Raw genomic sequence first — 20,650 nt, 5'->3', positions numbered from 1 at the left:
AACAGAACAGTATACAGTTAACATCTACCACAATGGGACTGTAATGATCCAAGGCAGTGAGGCCAGCCTAGACTCCTATGAAGCACGCTTCCCAAGTCTGAAAGAGAAGACTAAGGGCGAAATCCCTTCCAAAAAACACTGATCTGAATTCTGAACCTCAAACCACAAAAGAAAAAACCCAAATCACCAGGGACACAGCCCCACCAGGGATACAGCACAGCCCCACACTGCAAGCGACTCCCCTGCAGCTCCCCACTAACCCCCAAACTCCAGCACTGTCAAACACCTAAGGGCATGCTTCTCCATGCTGGAGCTGGAGTTGGAAGAGTTCAGACAGCTCACGCTGGCTAAACTCACAGAAGGCAGTACTATACAACAGCTGAGAGACGAGGTCACAGAGGTGAAAAATGAGTCCAAAGCCTCAATCAATGAACTGAATACCGAGGTGAGGGGGCTGCAGCAGGACGAGACCATAAAGGGCTAGCTGAATCACAGAGAGAAGAATGTGAGCAAGGCACTCCAGCCGAACAGCAGATACACAAACACACCCTCATAGAGAATACAACAGCCCCAACGCTCCAGACACTGCAACTGCACACCACCAGCCATCAGAGACACACTAATACCAATACACACAACACAACTGCACAGCAACACCACCAGCCAGAAGGGACACACTAACACTAACACACACATTGTAACTGAACAGCAACACCACCAGCCAGCAGGGACACACTAACACCAACACACACATTGTAACTGCACAGCAACACCACCAGCCAGCAGGGACACATTGTTCCCTCCATACACACTGGCACACACCACGCCCCCACACACTGCTCCCCCATACACACCAACACTGACACATATACACCCCTCCCCCCCATAAACACTGGCACACACACACACCGACATACTCTGCTCCCCCCATACACACTGACACAGAAACACACCGCTCCCCCCATACACACTGACACACACACACAAACCCCTCCCCCCACATACTGCTCCCCCCATACACACCGCTGGGGACACGCCGCTCCAACCCCCACCACACACCGCTCACACACACACGGCCCGCTCCCCCCCACACACCGGGAGATACAGCACGCGTGACCGGCGGTCTCCTCACAACACACGCAGCGCTCCCCCCAAACACACGCAACAAACAGCGCTCCCCCCACACACACCCAGACAACACGCGCCGCTCCCCCCCACACACACCGACAAACACGCGCCGCTCCCCCCCACACACACCGACACACACGCGCCGCTCCCCCCCACACACACCGACAAACACGCGCCGCTCCCCCCCACACACACCGACACAACACACGCCGCTCCCCCCCACACACACCGACAAACACGCGCCGCTCCCCCCCACACACACCGACAAACACGCGCCGCTCCCCCCCACACACACCGACAAACACGCGCCGCTCCCCCCCACACACACCGACAAACACGCGCCGCTCCCCCCCACACACACCGACAAACACACGCCGCTCCCCCCCACACACACCGACACACACACGCCGCTCCCCCCCACACACACACTGTGTGTGTACGGCGAGGGGGGGGCGTGTGTGGTTTGTGCGGCGATCAAGGCAGGTGTGTGTGTGCGGGGATCGGGGGGGGTTGTGTGCGGTGTGCGTGCGGCAGGTGGGGGGCTGTGGGGGTTGTTGGTGTGCGCTGAAGGGGGGGGTGTGTGGGCTGAAGTGGGTGGCGACAGGGGGGTGTGTGGCGGCACGTGTCCGGAGGTCCCCCACACACACACACCGACACACACACGCGCTCCCCCCCCACACACCGACAAACACACGCCGCTCCCCCCCACACACACCGACAAACACACGCCGCTCCCCCCCACACACACCGACAAACACACACCGCTCCCCCCCACACACACCGACACCGCTCCCCCCCACACACACCGACAAACACGCGCCGCTCCCCCCCACACACACCGACAAACACGCGCCGCTCCCCCCCACACACACCGACACACACACGCCGCTCCCCCCCACACACGACACACACACGCCGCTCCCCCCCACACACACCGACACACACACGCCGCTCCCCCCCCCACACACGGTGTGAGGGAGGGGTGAGGGGGGGTGTGTGGCGGAGCCGAGAGGGGGGGTGTGTGGGGATGTGTGTTGGCAGACAGGGGGGTGTGTGTGGCTGTGTGTGTGCGGCGACGGGGGGTTGTGTGGCACACCCCACACACGCCGCTCCCCCCCCACCCACCGACAAACACGCGCCGCGTCCCCCCCACCCCACCACACACACGCCGCTCCCCCCCACACACACCGACAAACACACGCCGCTCCCCCCCACACACACCGACACACACACGCCGCTCCCCCCCACACACACCGACAAACACACGCCGCTCCCCCCCACACACACCGACAAACACGCGCCGCTCCCCCCCACACACACCGACAAACACGCGCCGCTCCCCCCCACACACACCGACAAACACGCGCCGCTCCCCCCCACACACACCGACAAACACGCGCCGCTCCCCCCCACACACACCGACAAACACGCGCCGCTCCCCCCCACACACACCGACAAACACGCGCCGCTCCCCCCCACACACACCGACAAACACGCGCCGCTCCCCCCCCACACACACCGACAAACACGCGCCGCTCCCCCCCCACACACACCGACACACACGCGCCGCTCCCCCCCACACACACCGACACACACGCGCCGCTCCCCCCCACACACACCGACACACACGCGCCGCTCCCCCCCCACACACACCGACACACACACACGGCGGGGGGGTGTGTTGGCTGTGTCGTGAGCGGCGAGGGGCTCCGTGTGTCAACACACACCGCGGCGAGGGGGGGTGTGTGTGGCGTGTGTGACCCCCCGAAGGGGGGGTGTGTGTGACACGCGCGCTCCCCCCAGCACACGACCGGGGCTGTGTGCGTGAGCGGCGAGGGACCACACCCCGGTGTGGTGTGGTGCGGCGCTGTGTGTTGTGGCGTGTGTGACACACCGACAAACACACGTGGCTCCCCCCCAACACACACCGGGGGTGTGTGCGCCGCTCCCCCCCACACACACACGGGTGTTTGGGCTGTGCACGCCGAGGCGAGGGAGAACACACACCGACACACACGCGCCGCTCCCCCCCACACACACCGACAAACACGCGCCGCTCCCCCCCACACACACCGACAAACACGCGCCGCTCCCCCCCACACACACCGACACACACGCGCCGCTCCCCCCCACACACACCGACACACACGCGCCGCTCCCCCCCACACACACCGACAAACACGCGCCGCTCCCCCCCACACACACCGACACACACGCGCCGCTCCCCCCCACACACACCGACAAACACGCGCCGCTCCCCCCCACACACACCGACAAACACGCGCCGCTCCCCCCCACACACACCGACAAACACGCGCCGCTCCCCCCCACACACACCGACAAACACGCGCCGCTCCCCCCCACACACACCGACAAACACGCGCCGCTCCCCCCCACACACACCGACAAACACACGCCGCTCCCCCCCACACACACCGACAAACACGCGCCGCTCCCCCCCACACACACCGACAAACACACACCGCTCCCCCCCACACACACCGACAAACACGCGCCGCTCCCCCCCACACACACCGACAAACACACGCCGCTCCCCCCCACACACACCGACAAACACACGCCGCTCCCCCCCACACACACCGACAAACACGCGCCGCTCCCCCCCACACACACCGACAAACACACGCCGCTCCCCCCCACACACACCGACAAACACACACACACCGACAAACACGCGCCGCTCCCCCCCACACACACACACACGCGCCGCTCCCCCCCACACACACCGACAAACACGCGCCGCTCCCCCCCACACACACCGACAAACACGCGCCGCTCCCCCCCACACACACCGACAAACACGCGCCGCTCCCCCCCACACACACCGACAAACACGCGCCGCTCCCCCCCACACACACCGACAAACACGCGCCGCTCCCCCCCACACACACCGACAAACACGCGCCGCTCCCCCCCACACACACCGACAAACACGCGCCGCTCCCCCCCACACACACCGACAACACCGACACACACGCGCCGCTCCCCCCCACACACACCGACAAACACACGCCGCTCCCCCCCACACACACCGACAAACACACGCCGCTCCCCCCCACACACACCGACACACACACGCCGCTCCCCCCCACACACACCGACAAACACACACCGCTCCCCCCCACACACACCGACACACACGCCGCTCCCCCCCACACAAACAAACACACCCGCTCCCCCCCACACACACCGACAAACACACACCGCTCCCCCCCACACACACCGACACACACACGCCGCTCCCCCCCACACACACCGACAAACACACGCCGCTCCCCCCCACACACACCGACAAACACGCGCCGCTCCCCCCCCACACACACCGACACACACACGCCGCTCCCCCCCACACACACCGACAAACACGCGCCGCTCCCCCCCACACACACCGACAAACACACACCGCTCCCCCCCACACACACCGACAAACACACGCCGCTCCCCCCCACACACACCGACAAACACACACACACCGACAAACACACACCGCTCCCCCCCACACACACCGACAAACACACACCGCTCCCCCCCACACACACCGACAAACACACGCCGCTCCCCCCCACACACACCGACAAACACACACCGCTCCCCCCCACACACACCGACAAACACACGCCGCTCCCCCCCCACACACACCGACCCGGGGTGTGTGTGTGGCTGTTGTGTCACCGGCGAGGGGGGGTGTGTGGTGTGGCTGTGTGTGTAGAGGAGAGGGGGGGGGTGTGTTGGCTGTGTGTGCGCGGAGAGGGGGGGCGGGGTGTGGTGGCTGTGTGTGTGCGGAGAGGGGGGGTGTGTGTGTCATGTGTGGTCGACACACGGGGGGTGTGTGGCTGTTTGTGTGCGCGGAGATAGGGGGGGTGTTGGGTGTGTCTGGTGTGTGCGAGAGGGTGGGGGGTGGCTGTGTGGCTGTCGTGTGTGTGGCGAGGGGGGGTGTGTGTGGAATGTGGGTGGGGCGAGGGGGGGTGTGTGTGGCCGTTTGTGGTGGCGAGGGGGGGTGTGGGTGCCGCTCCCCCCCACACACACCGACAAACACGCGCCGCTCCCCCCCACACACACCGACACACACGCGCCGCTCCCCCCCACACACACCGACAAACACGCGCCGCTCCCCCCCACACACACCGACAAACACACGCCGCTCCCCCCCACACACACCGACAAACACGCGCCGCTCCCCCCCACACACACCGACAAACACACACCGCTCCCCCCCACACACACCGACAAACACGCGCCGCTCCCCCCCACACACACCGACAAACACGCGCCGCTCCCCCCCACACACACCGACAAACACGCGCCGCTCCCCCCCACACACACCGACAAACACGCGCCGCTCCCCCCCACACACACCGACAAACACGCGCCGCTCCCCCCCACACACACCGACAAACACGCGCCGCTCCCCCCCACACACACCGACAAACACACGCCGCTCCCCCCCACACACACCGACAAACACGCGCCGCTCCCCCCCACACACACCGACAAACACGCGCCGCTCCCCCCCACACACACCGACAAACACGCGCCGCTCCCCCCCACACACACCGACAAACACGCGCCGCTCCCCCCCACACACACCGTCAGCTCCCCCACACACACCGACATAGCGCCGCTTCCCCACACCGACTACAACACGCGCGCTCCCCCCCCACCACACACCACCCGACACACACCGCGCCGCTCCCCCCCACACACCACACACGCGCCGCTCCTCACAACGACCAACACCCGACACACACGCGCCAGGCTCCCCCCACACACACCGACAAACACGCGCCGCTCCCCCCCACACACACCGACACACACGCGCCGCTCCCCCCCACACACACCGACAAACACGCGCCGCTCCCCCCCACACACACCGACAAACACGCGCCGCTCCCCCCCACACACACCGACACACACGCGCCGCTCCCCCCCACACACACCGACAAACACGCGCCGCTCCCCCCCACACACACCGACAAACACGCGCCGCTCCCCCCCACACACACCGACAAACACGCGCCGCTCCCCCCCACACACACGCTGCTCCCCCTACACACAGACACACACACTGCTCCCCCTACACAGACACACTCACCCCGCTCCCCCCATATAAACTGACACATACACACCGCTCCCCTCCATGCACACGCACACTGCTCCCCCATACACACCCACACTGCTCCCCCATACACACCCACACTGACACACAACGCTCCGCCCATACATACACACACACACGACAATGATGAAGTAACACCTAATAAGCACATTCCAAAACAAACAAAATTTGAACCTAATGGAAACTGAGTAAATTTGGCAGTAAAGAACCTAAATAAAATATTTGAAAAAATATCTACAAAAACAAATACAAAAACAGTCAACTTGAAAAACAACCAAAAAGAAAAACCTAGAGAAAAATGGTTTGATGAAGAGTGTAGTGTGAGGAAAAAGCAAAGGTAGTTATCAAACCGGAAACAACATCATCCAAACGACCCAGACTTACACCTCAGATATTGCCGGCAATAAAGTGCTACAAACATACCCAAAAAAAGAAAAAGCAACATATTAATAAACAACTCACAGAAAATCAGAGAGAGGTCAAACATTTTTATTCAAGAAAAACTAAAACAATTAGAATCATGTATTAAAAGACAACCAGACTCCCCTAGACACCCCAGTCAATTCACAGGTGCTAAAGGAGAAACTGCAGGTCCTTTTAGAGAGCCTGTGGGCCCGACAGCACCAGCACTGAGACACTGAAACACAGCAGTCCCAAGCTGCTGGATGCCCTGCTCAGGCTGTTCAACCTCATCCTGAACGCTGGCTGTATCCATGACATCTGGAACCAAGGGCTAATAACTAGGGGTGCAACAATGAATCGATGCATAGATTATTGATCATCTGTCCTTAAATTTACAGCGCTTCAATTACATATTGGTGAATTGGTGCATCAAATTAGAACCCAGTTTGAAGTCTCCTGTTGCCGGTTTGCAACAGTACACTTATATGCAAATATTTTCAGTTGTAATTGCCATGAAAATAAATTGCTACAGTCCCTGTGAAAATAAATGTTCATAGTTATGAATTTAAGCCCCGAGTACAAGTAACAGCAAGTATCCTTTTAGAGGTGTACCGGCTCAAAAGGAGAATACTATCTACTGCTGGTGTGAGTTACATTTTTGTTCTGCTTTTCGGCTCAGTAACTTCTTAATTAGTTAATATTAGCTATTATCAGGGCCGGCACCAGGTTTTTGTGGGACCTGGACAATGGACCTCTAGTGCCCCCCATCTTCACCCCAAAATAAAATATTTTTTCTATCAAAAAGGTTTTCATAAATCAGTAGTCCCTCACTAAACCAGACATGTCTGGAGACTACAAAAAAAAAGTAATAAACCTGTACAGTAGGCCTCTACACAAATCAAATGAATACCCGTAGCACACTTTCTTTTTAATTTAGCCTGCCAGTAACACGCAATAATCATGCTGCTGCATTTTACACATTACTGTACAGTGTGAAAATAGAAAAAACATGATTATAATAAATATGTAGCTTACTTATTACAAAATTAACAGAAAACAAAGCACACACTTCACAGAAATAATGTTTTAAAATGCAGAAAACATAACAGTATTTACTGTAGTTGTTTTTATTTATTTATTTTGTCTTTTCCTTCTGTTTTTGACATTCAGATTTGAGTTTGTTTCTATTTGGAGGTTCCAGGGGTTCGGCAGGGTTCAGTTTAGATGGTTTAAAATCGTACAATTATAATAGGCGTTCAGGCCTTATGATAATAGACATTAGGGTAGTGAGACTGGCCAAAACGCTTGTCAAAGGAAGAGGGGAAAAAAAGGGGGATATCTGAAAGGTTTCACTGCACATGCACGCATACAGTTTAGTTTAACTGAGTGAAAACAAAATGTTTCTAGTCCTAAAGGCGGCTGGAGTAGGATAACTGACGCAGAAATAGTACATTTACTCATACAGTATTTCCTGTATGTATGTGTGGGGGACCCCCTCTGGCGTCAGGGACCCTGGGTGCTTGCCCAGGTTGCCCTGGTGCTGACGCCAGCCCTGGCTATTATTTTGCTATTTGCTTAGTTGCTGTGACGTGACTGACGTTATAAACTAAGCACTTTTTTTATTTTTATAAATTTAGTTGTTGCTAATTATTTTTGTTATTTTCTCCCAATTTGAAATGTTCAATTATTATGTAGGCTCAGCTCACTGCTACCACCCCTGCTCTGACTCGGGAGTGGCGAAGATGAACACACGCTGTCCTCACTGTCCTCCCTGCTTCTTTACACTGCGGATTCACCATGCAGCCACCCAGGAGCTACAGCGCAGGAGGACAACGCAGCTCCCGGGCAGCTAACAGGCAAGCCCGCAGGCACCCAGCCAGACTACAGGGGTCGCTGGTGCGCAGTGAGCTGAGGACACCCTGGCCAACATTTTTCTCAATTTTCGTACAAAAAGCAGCACACCGTTTTAATTCATACAGCAGAGGGTAACTGCTTCTCATCAACTTTAGTCTCCAATTAACTTAATGAGTCTTCCTCTCCTCTCTCAAATGCACAAACCCACTGCATTGAAAGAATCCATTCCCAACAACAACAACATAGGAGGCTTGTTGCTAGGGAGATGAGGTCATTGCCTTGTGGCTTTTGCTAGTGCATTGCTGCCACACAAGAACATCTGGTTGCTTAAAATAAAAACAAAAACGCTTCAACAAGTAGGTATTTAGAACATAAGGTTTACAAACTAGAGGAGGCCATTCGGCCCATCTTGATCGTTTGGTTGTTAGTAGCTTATTGATCCCAGAATCTCATCAAGCAGCTTCTTGAAGGATCCCAGGGTGTCAGCTTCAACAACATAATTTGCTTTGTGTTATTGTGCAATACGTGTGTACATAACAGTACAATATTAATGTTTTGTTTTTAATTGTTTTGCATGTTTGTGATGTGCAGTATGAAATAACATGAACAATTAAATAACATGAACAATGTATATTGCAGCTAAGGCATACCCAGCTGGAAATGGGCAGCCAACTCCAGGACCGCTACATATCCGAATCCGCAGTATAGCGAGGGGTGTGTTTATATGTGCTTATTATTTACACGTTTCTTTTGCATTCTGTAAAAGCGATGCATTTATGAAAATGATGTATCGATAGTAAAATAAAAAAATCATTGATTTAATTTCTTCATTTACTACCTTTTTTATATAGTTTCTCAAAGACATGAAAACTATGTTTTAAAACCCTTTTAAAACACAAATCTTAAACTCTTACTGTCTATAAACTAAACTGACTGTGGTGCATAAATAAAGCGAAGATGTAAAAAAATGACTGCACTGAAATGGTATTGTGAAGACATGTCTTGCCCCGTTATAGAGCGCCCGCCCCATCATTAACATATTCACCGCAGTGACTCTGATGACAGTGCAGTGGGGTCCCAAATAGACAATTGAGCACTGTGTTAAGACCCGTTGAAACCAGGTTTATTGAGTGGTGCAATCAGGAACTAACACTTGAACACACTATAAAAAGCAAAGCAGTCCTAAGTAACAATTGAGTGTGTTTGGACTGAAACAAAAAGAGGAAATCAAAGAAGGAAAAGTAAAAGAGAAAAATGACTGGGATAAGGGAGGGGGATTTTCTCTGGCGTACTCCATCGCTAAATTCCTATAGTTCACATTGTAGTTGAGATTAGAGGATGCCACAATGATGAATAACTTGCTTTATTTATGTATTCATTTAAGACCAAGTAATTTAGTTTGGAATATAACTAATTCACAAAACACCATTTCCAACATCCTTAAATTCATAATTTAAAAGCCAAAAGCCAAAGAAAAAAAAAAAAAAAAAAAAACACACTAATCCTGGAATGCAACCTAAAACACTAACGAGATACTAAAACAACATGTGAGGTCAGTCTGGAGCCGTATCATACTTTCATCAACAGCAACAAGCTTATCTTTGGAACAGGGGAGGCTAAAGCTGGCCTTTTGGGTCCTGCTCTTTGTTCCAACCCTGTTCTAAATGTTTTAACTGAACCAATTATAACCCTCTACCCAGCCCCTGAAGTTGGGTATCTCATGTTGCCTGTTAAACCTGGAGTGGGATGGAATTCTGCACTTTAGTTCCAGATTGTGTACCCTTTTATTTGAAATGTACTGACACCTAATTTACTGAGAAGAAAACCAATTAGCAAGAAAAACATGAATCATCCAGTCTAGTCAAACTTTCAATCATCAAAAACACCACACACAATGACTCACACTGTGGTGCATCTTTAAGCAAACCCATCTCCCCACCAGTGCTTCAAACAAATGTACAGTACACACAAACTAAACACCTCAGAAAGACACAGGTATAACATTTTATTGAAACCAAGAAAAAGATCTGTAGAGATAAACCAGTAAGATTATTTATTTGTTTCAGACACCCCAGAAGCCACCAATCAGGTGCCAGCGAGTAATGTGAAAAGTTTGACACCATGTATGAGGAATGAGGTTATGAATCATTGTGACAGACACTATCATAGTATTTACAAAAAGTGATATAATAGCACAGTGCAACCAGCACACTATTTCAATACCAACTATAGACTGCTCATGATTTAAAACAAGCACGCCAGTGACATACATCTCTCTCCACGGCTGTAAATTCAAAATCATCAGCCCTATATCTGATACTCTCAATAACGTAAACTACTTATTGTTAATAACAGGTTTCATGACAACTGGGTAAGTGCTTTTCCATATATATGGAGAAATCTGTGTGCCGAGTTTAACAAACATACGATCGGCTGTCTGTATTCCAGTATATCCTCTTCACAGTCGATTTCATCACCTGAGGTGAGAACTGGATGTGCACAAATTCCCTGGCCCTGTCATACTCCTGCTTCAGCAACAGTTCCACATTGCACCAGGGAAATGCCAATCAATGCAATCACACTTGCTCTCTGTCCACATTAATATACAATTTTCACTGTCTCTCATTACACAGCAGTTGATTTTATTAAGAGCTTAATTTAGCCACAGCACAGGAAACAGGGTAAGTTCTAAAAAAACTCATGCTAAAACCTGAAATGAATCAAAACACTCTGCAGCCTCTTTGGCCTTTCAGGAGTAAGCCCTAAACAGATTTACAGAGGATTTGAAAGGCGGCAAAGATACTAGAAAGCAGTCTGGTACTGTTATAAGTTGAGAATTACTGTAACTGTCGCGTTTGTTGACACAGCACAGATATTGTAGAAACAAATTATTATTTTACTGTATTTCTAAATTACTATATCTAATGTATTTCTACATACAACATCTCTATGCAATTATTTTACTTTTTTAAACAAACTATGTATGTCACAGGCTGTATACAGTGCTCCAAGTAAGCTACAGTATATACAAGGTGCCAGCCAGCAGCTCTTGCGAAATTAAACAGTGTATGAGGACAGTGAAAGATACAAAGACCGATACCATTTTTTATTTTTTATAAAAATAGTCAACAGAACAAGAAATACTACTAAAGCTGCAGCGCCTCGGAAGCACCCTCGCTTTAACAATCAACACAATGCAGGGGTGTCCAATTTGTATCACCTGAGACATTTGCCATTATATTTTGTCTGTCGGACAAGTAGCTTTTATGTATTTATTTTTCTTGTGTTCGCTTTGTTGATAGAAAGGCACACCGGGTATATTTGTATAGAGCCACGCAAGTTTCTGAAAACTGAATTGCGGAAGTCTAGCGCATAAACAAACATTTTAAAAAGTGTTTACTTCCCACCCCTATTACTTCTGACTGGCTAGCTGTGGAAGAAGCCGAACTTCTGTTGGTTACAAAGAAACCCAGAAATGTCTGCTGGAGAGTGAGAGCCTCCGTTAGACGCACGCTAATCTTTTAAACTTAAGGTATTACGTTTTTTTTAAATGAGCAAATAAGTTATACTGCTTTCTTAATACAATAACCTGACATTTAAATGCAGCAATCTAGTAAAGTTACAAAAAGTAAAAAATACGGCAGTCGCTAAGGTATTAGCGGATTTTAAAAAATTGTGTTGTGTAATTTATAACACACTGTGGTCAAGCGTGTACGTGTTGGAAATATGTTTTAAAAAAAAAAAAAGTAAAGTTTACTGTTTAGAAGCATTTCAAGACAAACTTTCCCTGGAAAAAAAAATTTAAAGTTTTTTTTTTTCTTTTGATTTTAGTGTTGCTAACCTAGTTTGCTATTTACCACGATTTACATTTTTATTATATATATATATATATATATATATATATATATATATATATATATATATATATATATATATATATATATTTAGCTCAGAGCCAGCTGCCCTATATATGCTACATTAAATAAATATATTACTACATTAGTTATTTATTGGACATGCACAATCCATCAATTTGTGAAACTATTAAACCACTAAGATTGACAAATATGTTTATAATAGAGATTAAATGTTTCAGTAGTAAGGCATGAGAGGGCATGCATGGGTTGTGCTGAATATTGTCACTTGGTGCTTTGTTTTCAAGTAGAATTTATTTTTGTTTAATAAAACCTTGAAATTTCATTTTCGTATTTTTTTTGTATTTGTAAAGAGCGAGTGCGTGATAGTAAGAGTAAAGAAAGGCGAGAGTCGGTGGTTAAGACATCGCATGAAATACTGTCGAAAAATATTAAGAGACAGTTAAAAAGTAATGGTCAGTTTCACAAAAAAACAGCAGATACCACCTAAAAGGAGTAAAATTAAACTGAATATCTGACAACTGGAGTTACAGAAAATGACTGGTATGTACTACAAATAAAATACCAGTGCGGTGTTTAAAACAGCAAAACTGGTTTGTAATAAAAAATTTATATAAACTGGAAGATATGACAAGACACCTTGATGTCTTCAGTATCTTCCATGACAGAGCAGGTATTTTGACAGGTGTTTTCTTTGATTTTGGTGGCGCAGTGATACGTGGTTAGCATAGGTGCAGCGATCTGCCTTTGTTCCTAAGAAGTTCCTAATTGTGACATTGTGCTGGATAGTGTAACGGCTTGGAACACTGATGGACCAATCAGCATGCAGCATTGTAATAATCCATTTTATAATTGCAAGTACTATAAAGTAAATAAATATATCACACAAATAAACAAAAGAAAAACACATATTTTATGTCTGCAGTATTTGATGGAGCCTAGTGCAAATATCAGGTTCATTTTGGTAGAAAAACAGGTCCTTTATAAATCTGGGGTTCGGCAGTTTCAGAACTGAAAGAATGTCAAGAAAATCTGAATTCCACAAAGCAGCAGTAATAGTTGGCAATTAGTTTGTGTCTGTGATGCAACAAACTAAAACACCTGTACATCAAAAGCTGAAGTTGAGCTTATAAAGAAAGAGTGGAAAAAAAAACAGGCAGAAGCTACTTTTACATTTGAATAACCAATTATTGATTATTACAGTTGTACTCTTAGTGTGCTACTTAAATCTACTAGCAAATGTGTTCCAAACTGCACTGAAAGAAACATTTCCTTAAAGTATGTTCTAAATTTGTTGAGGTGAGGTCGGGTCACAGGGAACCTTGTGTGTATCTTGAAAGAATTTAGTGAACCAGTCAAGCTACAAGGCTAGACGCGTCCCTGTTAGTCACTGATTGATTGATTGATTGATTGTGTTCACTGTTAAATTAAGCCAAAATCCTACAAGTTATATTTTTTTGTGTGTGTTTTGTGTGACGGGAGGGGGCAAGTACTTTTACAGAAGACAAGTAGATTTTTAATTAGGACAAGTACATTTATCTAGCATTTTGTCCCTTGGACTACAGGTTATTTTTTAGAGGTTGGCCAACACTGCAATGCAGCCAAGTACAGTCTGAGTCTGGCCTTCCCTGCACTGACCAGTTCCATGTACAGTAGTTTCACAGCAAGTTTTATTCTCCTTTAAGCACTTACACTAAAACATTTAATACCACTCTGATTAACTGTATTTGTTAGCGAGTCTCCCTTGTGAAGGTTTCTATGTGTTTGGTTGATGAGAGTCTAAATGTATGCTGTATGCATTTTACTGAATATGGTCAATTACAGATCACATTTATGATCCTGCATCTATGGCATTCATTTTGTATTAAAAAAAAGAAAAAAACTTTAATTGCTGGACAACTTAGTTAGGAATTTAGAATAAAAAAAAGTACCAAAGCAGCGTCATCACATGTGGACTTTCAGTCTGTCACAAACATTACTTGGAAAAGCAGAATTCCACTGCACATTAATACACAACACCACGTTCACCATTGTGTTTTTCAAATTCAGTCACTAGCATTGCTCAGCACAGGACAGTGTAAAATAACAGACTATTTTCAGATCATTATCTGGATATCTAGACCATGATCCCTCCAGCAACATTGCCGACACTGGTTAACACGAATGGCTACTGCCCAGAAACACAAAACTAGATAATATCAAAGCTACGTTAATATATATTAATCAGGATAAGGAAAAGGTAATGACACGAAAGAGTCAATTGTGAATAAACCAGAACTGAAGTACATGCACAGCTTATTAAATACGACAGCCACAAAATGTTCTTCATTTGACTGTTCTGTTGGTCACTGTGAGAAAGCACTGTGTGCTAATATAAAGTAATCTTATTATTTACTTAATATAAAGTAATCATATCAAAAGGTAACCGGGGGTTATGCACACATGTACAGTAGTAAACGAATGTTGGGAGAAAATGAGCAAAGACAATAAAGTAACAATAGTAAAACATGTTACACTTTGCTAACTGTTACATCCCAGGTAAAATCAAGAACTAATGTTCTGCATTCCTGTCACTTGCGATGAAGCATATGCCATGTTTACAAACACAGTACTGTTAACTCAGACGACCACTGTATTGTACAATGGCACTGGTAACGTAAAAATAATATAAAAGCTTCAAATTACGCCATTTGTTTTGTACATATTCCCCTTGTCACTGTTGTTGTGAATAAGCTTCCTTAATTAAAACTGTATTTATACAGAAACGAAGGGGAACACCTAATGATTAGCGCCTCGGCTGCCAAACATTCCACGAACTACTGCCACGATATCCCGCAGCAGGATTTGGGGTAAGATTTACTACAGCTCGGGGCTTCACGCTCAGGCCTAACAAAACAACACCATCAACACCACCAAGGGTAACATTTAAAAATAAATAACCAGTAAAACTTAAGCAAGGACTAAAACGCACAATCATAAATACAAAAACAAACTTTAATTCTTAACAGGAGTTAAAGGTAAAATATTCAAGACAAAACCCCCGCCTACTCACACACTTGCAGGCCTTTTTGTTGTATTCTTATTTAATGCACTCTCTCTAAAACGTTTGTCGCTTAAAAATTTCATAGACCACATTTCTGAATTTCTGAACGGAATTCGAATCAAACTGGCACCAACAAGCTAAGCAGAATCGTCGGACCATCAACACATATTTAATAAACACCAAAATACATAAACGTTCACCCTTTTAAATTCAATTAACATAATTTAAAAGATTACAAAAAAACAAACAAACAAAAAAAAAAACCCTATAACAAGTAACTTACCAGCAGCTGCTCCTCCGGGGTACATTTCGTAGACTGGTTGGTTACCTTCGCTTCCACGCTGAAACACAAACAATTTTCCGTAACCACTTCCGAGGGGGGGGCTATTATATCAGTTTTACTTTAGTTGAGGTGAAGGTACAAAGAAACTCGCAGAGAGAGAGAGAAACAGAAGCACAACACTGACTGCTTTTACGGCTTAGATGCTCTTTCTTTCTCTCCTCCTCCCCCAACAGCAGGCAGACACACGGCGGTGAGGGGGAAGGAGCCTCGGTGACGTCACTGAAGGCTGGACTCTGCGTCTGACTTCGCCGTGAGTGAATGAATTGGTGAAGGTCCGGTTTAGCTTCATTCTCTAGATGTCCTACTTGGCGGGAGTGGTGTCACAGTCTAAACACGCGGTTTCAGTGTCTGCAGCGAGTGGCTAACAAAACCAGCTTACTTAAATTAAGCGCATAACACCAGGGAACGTTTGCACAATTTATGACACAAATTCACGTCTTGGTGTGGGTGTCAGTTTAAAGCAACTTTGGCTAGTTTCCCTTCTAAAAGTACAGTAAATGTGAACGGTGCTTTTGCAGTTTCTCCATTCCTTTTCCGAGGTTATGCTCTGCACCTACCATAGCAGGAGTTGCCATGTATTAAAATGCTTTACCATAGCTCTCTATTACAATGCTTTCCTTATGCACTGTAGCACCTTGCTGTGTTTTCACTATGGAGAAACTTTTTATAACTGGTAAGCCAAAGCCACAATAGCTAAAGAATCTTGATTTGAGCAACTTAGTGAAAATGGCTTGAAAAGGATCTGTCTGTGGTGTTAGTTAGCAAAAGTGAAATATATAGCTAAGAAGAAAGATGATAATGCAGGGTATAGAATTACATACCTCTGTTTAGTAACTAGTGGTCTTCATAATGCATATATAATTCATTCAAACACAAACTTGGAAATTGAAAAGTACAGTAAAATTAATGATTATAACATGTCAGAAACAAAATATCCCCAGTTGTATTCATGGGCGCAGATCTCTACTGTAAGGTGGATTGATGAAACGTGTAACAATTTAAGAAGTACTGTACTCCCATTGAGTCCTCGCAGTGTAACCAGGGATAACGTGTGAAACTGGTCGAAACACAGTTTGCTAAACGTCGGTATAATGCTTGTAAATGGCGCAGGCTGTTTTAGATTTTGCAGCAGAACGATACTTGAATTCACTTTATTATCAAAGTCTTCATTACTCATACAGCAACAGGTTTTAGTCAATATAGCTGACCCTGTATTAAAATAAATACATCTACTCTGTCTCTTGCTTTACACAGTTCTTTATTAAACAGTTTATCACCATGATCTGTGCATAGGTTTCATATGTGTTGTAGCTATCTAGATAATACATTGGAAACACGTTGTGTATCAGGTCGAAATTACACTAAACAAGTTAACAATTCTGAATCATAAAACCATTTAAAAACTAGTGTTAAGGGGTCGTAAAAGTGTGTGGGGGGGATGGACAAATACATGTACTGCCCGTCCCACTATGAAGAGTGGGTCGCCCCCCTCCGTCACGTCACAAGGGGGGAGCATGAGCATCCAGCGAGCTCAAGGGGGGAGCACGAACATCCAGCGAGCACAAGGGAGGTTCACGAGCATCCAGCGAGCATAAGAGGGGAGCACGAGCATCCAGCGAGCACAAGGGAGGTTCATGAGCATCCAGCGAGCACAAGGGGGGAGCACGAGCATCCAGCAAGCACAAGGGAGGTTCACGAGCATCCAGCGAGCACAAGGGGGGAGCACGAGCATCCAGCGAGCACAAGGGAGGTTCACGAGCATCCAGCGAGCACAAGGGGGGAGCACGAGCATCCAGCGAGCAGGGAGGTTCACAATCCAGCGAGCACAAGGGAGGAGCACGAGCATCCAGCGAGCACAAGGGGGGAGCACGAGCATCCAGCGAGCACAAGGGGGGAGCACGAGCATCCAGCGAGCACAAGGGGGGAGCACGAGCATCCAGCGAGCACAAGGGGGGAGCAAGAGCATCCAGCGAGCACAAGGGGGGAGCACGAGCATCCAGCAAGCACAAGGGAGGTTCACAAGCATCCAGCGAGCACAAGGGAGGTTCACATCCAGAGCACAAGGGGGGAGCACGAGCATCCAGCGAGCACAAGGGAGGTTCACGAGCATCCAGCAAGCACAAGGGGGGAGCACGAGCATCCAGCAAGCACAAGGGGGGAGCACGAGCATCCAGCGAGCACAAGGGGGGAGCACGAGCATCCAGCGAGCACAAGGGGGGAGCAAGAGTATCCAGTGTGCACAAGGGGGGGTACAAGGGGGGAGTACGAGTGACCAGCACGCACTGGGGGGGAGCACAAGCGTCCAGCACGCACGTGGGGGGAGCACCAGGCTGGAGCTCAAGCATCCAGCACACTCTTTTAATGTTTTGATTGTTTAAATATTTAATTTATAAAACTCCACCAGTACTGTTGTCTGTCTGAAGTCAAGGTCATCTACCACACGGTAGAGCTGGCATCGAGAGGGCTCTGTCGCTATTAAAAAAAAGACTTATTTCTTTATTTTCTCTTTAAAAAAACCTTTAAAACCTTTATTTACCTTGAACTTCTGATATTTTGCTAGTGTAACCTTCCGCTGAGGAAAATAGTCCCGACATACACATAGAAAAAAGCAATTATATTAAAATATTAATTTACAACATATTTGGCTAACATATTTATTTATTGGGGTCTTACTCTTTCTTATTATAATTTATCTGAACATCAATTGTTGAATACTCTGTGTAGTATTGGGTCAGAATCAAAACTTGTTGGAGGTGGGGCGTCATTCAAGCTGGCAGGCATCTATGCAAAATAGAAGCCCGCTAGATCTGGAAGCTGATTTGCTGTTTAATCATTTTCTAATTATAATCAAAACCTAGATACAATATAAAACTTTATAATTAGGTCAAGTAAATCGAAAAGGTCCAGCCTACATAGTAGGCACCTAGAACAGACAAGAGAATGTTATGGTGTCAAATGACTTAGAAAAACTATTGTGATTCATAAAACTCTGCTTAATTTATTGCTGGTTTGGCCCTCGGCGACCTAGGCTATCGTCCCTTCTCTGTCTGGTGCATATCTCAGCCATTTCTTGACTGTGTGCAAAAGTGGTTTGTGTTGCATTTTCACCTCAATGGCTCTTTCTCAAAACTCCTGAAAATATAAAGCAAACACCAAAGATGAAACAAACAAACAAAAAGTTTCATTAATAGCAGATCCAGTTAAAATGAAGTTCCAGCTGTCAGTTCAAATGTCTTGTTTTTAGTCGCTTTACTGTAACACTAAATATCTTGTTGGTAAATTACAGACTTGTAGAACTCGAGTCATGGCCACAGAAGACTCGACCTTGTGTGACTCGGACTCGAACATTCAGGCTTCATGACTAGGAATCCTTTTTTTATTTTCTATTTTCTATTACACAAGTAATATTACAGTTTCTAGGAAACTGTGCACTATAAAAACCCACCCAACAAAACATTATCCAATCATTGGTTAGCCTGTTGTCTTTGCAGCCAATTACATTAAGAATAAGAAATTGGAACCATAAACACACCCCCACCAAATCCAACTGCAAACATTGCAGACCAGGTTTTTTTTTCTCTTTTGCATTAAGTTTTATAAGGAATAACTAATGTCAGCATGGTGAACAAGTAAGTCATTATTTGGCTTTTAGCGAGCCTCTCTCTTTACCACTTTAAACCGTGTTCAAAGTTTTTTAAGCACTGTAGAAATGCATTTCTAAAACTGCATTCTTGAAAAATATGTAATGAATCTCTGGAGTATAATGTAATGACCCGAGCGCTTAATATTTGACACTGAAGGCAAGGTTTACAGGGCTAAGTAACAGTAATTAATTTGTTTTGAATAGAACTTTACCATCCCGAGTCCCTGTTTGGGCCAGGACCACACCACCAAAATAAAAAACTTCCCTGTCCATGTATTCATTCTGAATGGGTCCAACTAAGTCAATACCTAGCTTTGTCCATGGTCTTGGCAGTAAATCAATTGGCTGAAGAGGTTGGTCTTCATGTAGCAGCTGGTTTAACATACATGCTGAACAGCTTCTGATTAGTCTTTCAACATCCAAGTCCATATTAGGCCAATAAAACTTGCTTCACATGTATTGTTTTGTGCGTATCACACCTTGATGTGTTTTGTGTGTTATCTTCCATACCTGTTTGATCTTTGAGGTAGGTAACACGATTCTGTGTCCACGCAGTACAAGTCCATCATGGGCCGATAACTCTATTGAACATTTGTCATAAGGCCTCAACTCTTCCAGTACTGGATTTGGCCATTTTCCTGTCAACTGTTTTAATGTGTCATCTTGTTTTGTAAACTCTTTCAGGTCCTCGATTGTCATTACAAGTATGTCACGTGTGCTAACGGAAAGCACTTTCTGCACAAAGTCCTCCACTTATCCCTTGTCTTCTGTTTCAGGTAAGGGAAGTCAAGATAGTGAATCTGTTTGAAGTGTAAACTTGCCTCTCCATAGATATGTCCTGAAGTGTTCTACTGCCCAAACACATCCAAGAGCTTCTCGCTCTATCTGAGAATATCGTCTCTCTGTAGGGGTCAGTGAACGGCTTGCATAGGCGATTGGTTTGTTCTGTCCATTTTCCTGTTTTTGTAGAAATATGGCTCCAAGTCCCATTGGGCTTGCGTCACTGATTACTACTGTCAGCACCTCAAGCTTAAAGTATGCTAGACACGGTTCACTTGTCAAAGTTCTTTTCATTACTCTGAATGACTTCTTTGTTTCTGATGTCCATTCCCACTCTTGTCCTTTTCTGGTTAGTTTCCGGAGTGGTTCTTAGATATTTGCAAAGTTTGGGATAAACTTCATCAGAAATCCACAGGATCCCAGGAATGAATGTAATTGTCCAACA

General features: G+C 47.2%; 1 protein-coding gene across 2 annotated transcripts in view; it reads right to left on the bottom strand.

The window, feature by feature from the left end:
• LOC121315180 (protein argonaute-2) overlaps positions 1 to 15,992 on the bottom strand; it is a 40,529-nt gene extending 24,537 nt beyond the window's left edge. For both annotated transcript variants that reach the window (XM_041249227.1, XM_041249229.1), the window contains exon 1: positions 15,723 to 15,992. In XM_041249227.1, coding sequence (XP_041105161.1) covers positions 15,723 to 15,747 — 25 coding nt within the window. In that variant the 5' untranslated portion in view covers positions 15,748 to 15,992. The remainder of the gene's footprint in view (positions 1 to 15,722) is intronic.
• Between the last annotated feature and the right edge of the window lie 4,658 nt (positions 15,993 to 20,650).

The sequence above is a fragment of the Polyodon spathula genome, chromosome 4 (genome assembly GCF_017654505.1).
Source record: "Polyodon spathula isolate WHYD16114869_AA chromosome 4, ASM1765450v1, whole genome shotgun sequence".
NCBI lineage: Eukaryota > Metazoa > Chordata > Actinopteri > Acipenseriformes > Polyodontidae > Polyodon > Polyodon spathula.
The sequence above is the reverse complement of the archived record's forward strand: the minus strand, read 5'-3'. Positions and strand labels throughout refer to the sequence as shown.